The sequence below is a fragment of the Acanthisitta chloris genome, unplaced genomic scaffold (assembly GCF_000695815.1).
Source record: "Acanthisitta chloris isolate BGI_N310 unplaced genomic scaffold, ASM69581v1 scaffold46185, whole genome shotgun sequence".
NCBI lineage: Eukaryota > Metazoa > Chordata > Aves > Passeriformes > Acanthisittidae > Acanthisitta > Acanthisitta chloris.
Window position 1 is genome coordinate 748 of NW_008675108.1, and position 4,787 is coordinate 5,534.

A 4,787-nucleotide genomic window follows, 5' to 3' on the forward strand; every position below is an offset into this window, starting at 1 on the left:
CTTGTTGTGTCCAACTGATTTAGTATCAGCAGCAACATGGGTAGGAGTGGGATAGTTTCAGGTCCCAACTTTGATTTGCCAGGCAGGGCATGTATATAACAGTTCCCTGGAATGGGTGCACTGCTTTTTGCCACCACCATGATGTCTCTAACACAGGAAAACTCTAGCTTGGAGTCCAAGGGCTGAAGGGAGGGCTTGGAAACCACTAAAGGCAGTGCTTGGCCTCTGCAGGAACTCTTTGTGAGAGCTAAATGGGGCTCAAGTGTGGCCTTTTAGGTGTCTCTTGCTCTGCAGAAGTACTGGTGGTTTAAAATTGCTCTTCCTTGTCTCTTGCAGGTGTACCATGTCTCTTCAGACAGCTACGAGACACAGAACCAGCACTACGGAAGGAGCTTGACCAAGGAAACAGTGAAGGATGGTAAGGGCATGAGGGTTGGAATTTGGTGCTCCTGGATGCTCTTGCATCCTATTTTCTGTATGCAAAAAGTAGTCTGTGCGTTCCCACTTCTAAAGTCCTTTTTTGTCCTTGTGCCTGATGGGTCTTTAGCTGTTCCCTGTAGCATTTGAGCTCCCTGTCAATCCCAGATGAAGTGTTGGCTGTAACAGTGGTGCAGACTCTAGAAATTCCCTCCTCAGGTCTCTTTTACTACTAATGAAGGGGGTGATAGTTGTAGAAATCAATTTCTTTGCAGCTTTGAAACTATAATGAAATGATCTTTTAAAAGCATTGAATGTTTTTATAATAAATATATATTTTATCTCTACTTGTCTTCCATGAATAGTGTTTTTTTTGTACTAGAAAGACTCTACAAATGCATATTTCAGTTCAGAGGACCTTCTCAGAAGTCACCCCACATGTTGCTCTGCATTAACAGTAAATAAAAGTGCTGCCATCATACAGCTGTTTGGTGACAACTGTTGCAAACTAGTTCTTAGTTGACACCTGCTCATGTGTCCCCAGTGAGGGTTGGAAGGGCACACACACCGACACACAAGCTGCTTAAGCCTATTTATCCATGGAGAACTTACTTTGTTCCTGCCCAAAACTGTCCAGACACTTACTAAAGTGACCTGGGGAGCAGTTTGCTTGATGCATTGATTAGTTTTACTTCCAAAGCAAGCCTGAGCTGTAGTATTATACAGCAGGTGAGGTGACTGGAGGTATCCAAGTTCCTCGATTCACTTTGGATTTAGTTAATAATTGCCTGAATTCTGTCTGTTCATAGAATCATCAAGGTTGGAAGAGACCTCGAAGATCATCCAGTCCAACCATTAACTTGTCACTGCTGGAACCCCTAAACCATATCCTCCAGTGCCAGATCCAGACATGTCTTAAACACCTCCAGAGATGGTGACTCCACCACCTTCCTGGGCAATATTCCAGTGCCTCAACACCCTCCCAGGGAAACCATTTCTCCTAACATTCAATTCTAATCTCCCCTCAAATAAGAAATTGAAATTGTCCCAAAAGAATCCAGAAGAAATGGAAATTGTTTTCTTTTCAAAGCTGAAAATAATCCCCCAAATGTGTCTTATTTCTTTCAGGCATCTCCAAGTTTTTCCACAGTGGGTACTGCTTGAGAAAAGATGTGATAGCTGCCAGCATTCAGAAGATTGAAAAGATTCTGGAGTGGTTTGAGGGCCAGACACAACTCAACTTTTATGCAAGCTCATTGCTGTTCGTCTACGAGGGTTTGTGCCAGGCAACAACCGTGCGGCTGAGCGATGGCACCTTGGCAGAGAAGAGAGCAGTGCCCAAAGGCCTCTTGACAGGTGGAGACATATTGGAGTATAACAATAATATTCATGTGATCAATTCCACAGAGAATGGAAAGATTGAAGCCTCTGTAAGTAAAGGCCTGTCCAAATTTTATGCACTCCACAAAAAGTCCTGTGCCAAGAGGCACCACAGCCAGCTCTCCCTCCAAGTGGAAACCTTGGAGCAAGACAACGTGTGGAAAAGCAGCACCTGCATCACCCAGGAGCACCTGAATGGGAATGTCCTACCCCAACTGGAAAAGGTTTTCTACCACATGCCAGCAGAGCCCAAGGAAAGTGCGAGTGTGGAAGTGCGGATGATCGATTTTGCTCACGTGTTCCCTAGCAGCACCAAGGATGAGGGCTACATCTATGGCCTGAAGAACCTAATCACAGTACTTCAGAATATTTTAGATAACTAAATTCTTTGCTATTGTTTTTTTTACTGGGGGCCAATGATAAAAGAGGAGCAGCGGCATGAAGAATTTCTGCACTTGTAACGCTGTACAGAACTGGGTTTGTATTGTTCTCTATTTTATTTGTCTTTGTACTTTTGGTAGAAGGGTTTAACTTTTTATAATCTTACTCAGGAAAATAACTGGTAGTTAATTAAGGAGTGTGAAAGGATGGAGATACTTGAGAATAAAGCAGGATAGGTAAGTTAATAGAATGAAGTGGACATGGTTGGCTTAACTCTAAGGAGTACCAGAAGCAAAGGTGATGTTACTTCCTATAATGACTTAGCATAGATGACATTTGCCCACTTAGCCTTGACGCTGAGCCACATCTCCATGAACAGGTATTTAGGAAATGGACTGAGAGCTGTCAGGTGTAGGATCAATGTCCTCAGCACTGCCCTTGTGTTTACTTTATCTGAATAACTGGAGTAACCCTGCTTGGAGAGAAATCCTGTGCTGAGTCAGCATCTCACCTGTATCCAGTGTATCCACAAGTGCTTTTCCATGCCATGGGATGATATTGCTGTTCTTTCAGCCCTGGTGGGAGCCTTTCCCCTTGGTGGGTGTCCATAGCTGATGTTCACCACATGTGAGCTACCACGTAGTTTGTGTTGAGGTGCTAAGAAAATGCTGGAGTAAAATACCCAAAAAGGCTTAAACTGCACAACTTCTAGAGCAACTCTTTGTTCCTAAGGAAGAGCAAAAGAGTGCAAATGCAAAATGTTCCAGGAACTGATTTGGTTTAGGAGGTTAAGTCAATCTGCTAATGGAGTGTCTGTGACTAAGGGAAACGCCTCACTCTGTTGTTCTCTTGGCCCTTCTCCAAAAACATTGCTTTAAGGAGCAAACTGGTGGAATGAGGGAGCAGAACTTTGTGACTAAGTGTACAGAGATATCACTGTCACACTGCTGCTGCTGGGGAGCACCAGCTGGAACCACGAGCAGCACAGGGAAGGACCTTCCTGCAGAGATCATCCAGCCCTGGAGCCACCAGCAGTGCCACCACGTGTACCAGTGGAGCTGTGGCTCTCCCACCCTGTGCTGGTTTCTGCTGATGACACACAAGCAAGTTGTGTAATATGAGAGTTCTCCCAGTTCCTTTCTTTTCCACAGGAAAAATTCAAGCTTATATGTGGAATATTCAAGGTTGGGATGATGTATCCAAAGCATTTTTGGTATGTCTCTTCTCATTCACAGTGAGCTGTGTGAAAAGGGGCAATGGCAGAGTCTTGCCATGCCTAAAGCAAGAGTTGAATGCCTAAAGCAAGCCCCAGGAATGGATTTTAGGATGGATTTGGTCATGGGAAACATACATCTTTTCCATGTGGATTTACTGTGCCCCTGTGGCCTTGCTGCTCTCTCTGTATGATGTTCTGCACTATGCACTCAGTTGTGTCCATGTCTTGGCAAGTTCCTCATTTGACATGTTTTCTACATCAGCAAGAGATACTTTTTCAAGCAAAAATGCTGTTTTGAAGCCAAAATTTAAGCTCTATTTGAGACCTTGGGTCAATTGGAAGAAACAGGGTATTATTGTGTGTAGAAATACAGTGTTGAGACTTCAGAGCTCATCTTGGCTAACACATTCAAGAGTGAACCCAACCTGTTAGTAACACAATGTTTTGGGAAGAGGCTTGCAGGAGGGGCAGAATCATTTTGGTGATAATTTTATGTTGAAGGCTGAGGGGAAAGTGCCAGGAAGAGAGGGAATTTTTTTCTCCCTGGTATTTCCCTTGCACCATGTAGTTAATGTATTCCCAACTCTCTGTGAATTAATTTAAGCCATAATCTAGAAAGAGTTTGTGGTTTGTTTGCTTTGATGCTGGTTTCTCTGTTGTGATTCTGTTGTTCTATCCCATAGTCAACACTAGAGCAGTCCAAACTGGTTGTGGCCTTGTATGATAAATTTACAAGGTTTTATGGGTGAAAACAGCTAAGAATTATCATTTTTCTCCTCTGTAATTCATCTCTTCTGGATCTCAATCCATTTTGTGCCAGAGAAATCAGACATTTGCCTCAAAGAAGTCAGTGGTTGGAAAATGATCTGTTTGCTCTTAGCACGACACACTCTCCTGTCTCTGCTCTAAGACTCATGTCCCTGGTGTTTGAATGCTCTTTAAGTACTGATTGTTGTGTTGGCTATGGCAGTGTTTGTAATGCACCTGGAATATTGTCCTCCTGTCAGAATATTTTGAATAAAAAACCAATAAAATTATTTTTTTCATGGTTTTTCTTTTTTTTTTCTACCAGTAGTTCTTATGAATGTATTTCTGTTAATTTAACATGTAGGAGAGATAACAGTATTTTCCCTTGGAAGATGTATAAATAAATGTTGCTGTAGAGATGTTTGGGCTTAGCACCAGCTGTGAGTCTGAGCCTGCAAAGGGCCTTTTATTCACCTTGTTCTTGCACATTTGAGACTTGGCATTTCTGGTGTCTTGTGTCTGATTGTTTTCAGTTCCAGCTGGAGATGTATCACAGTAATCATTAACCAGAACATGGAATGAAGCAGAAGATGAAGGGGGAGACACTGGTCACTGAGCTGATGCACTGCCATTCATCCCCTCCCTC

At 43.0% G+C, this 4,787-nt stretch overlaps 1 protein-coding gene across 1 annotated transcript; it reads left to right on the forward strand.

Annotated features, from left to right (window-relative positions):
* Nucleotides 1-336: 336 nt before the first annotated feature.
* IPMK (inositol polyphosphate multikinase) lies at nucleotides 337-2,180 on the forward strand (the record flags this gene model as incomplete). Its single annotated transcript, XM_009075564.1, has 2 exons — nucleotides 337-418; nucleotides 1,546-2,180. Coding segments are annotated over 2 exons (717 nt in total), but the record flags the coding sequence as incomplete, so codon positions are not given.
* Between the last annotated feature and the right edge of the window lie 2,607 nt (nucleotides 2,181-4,787).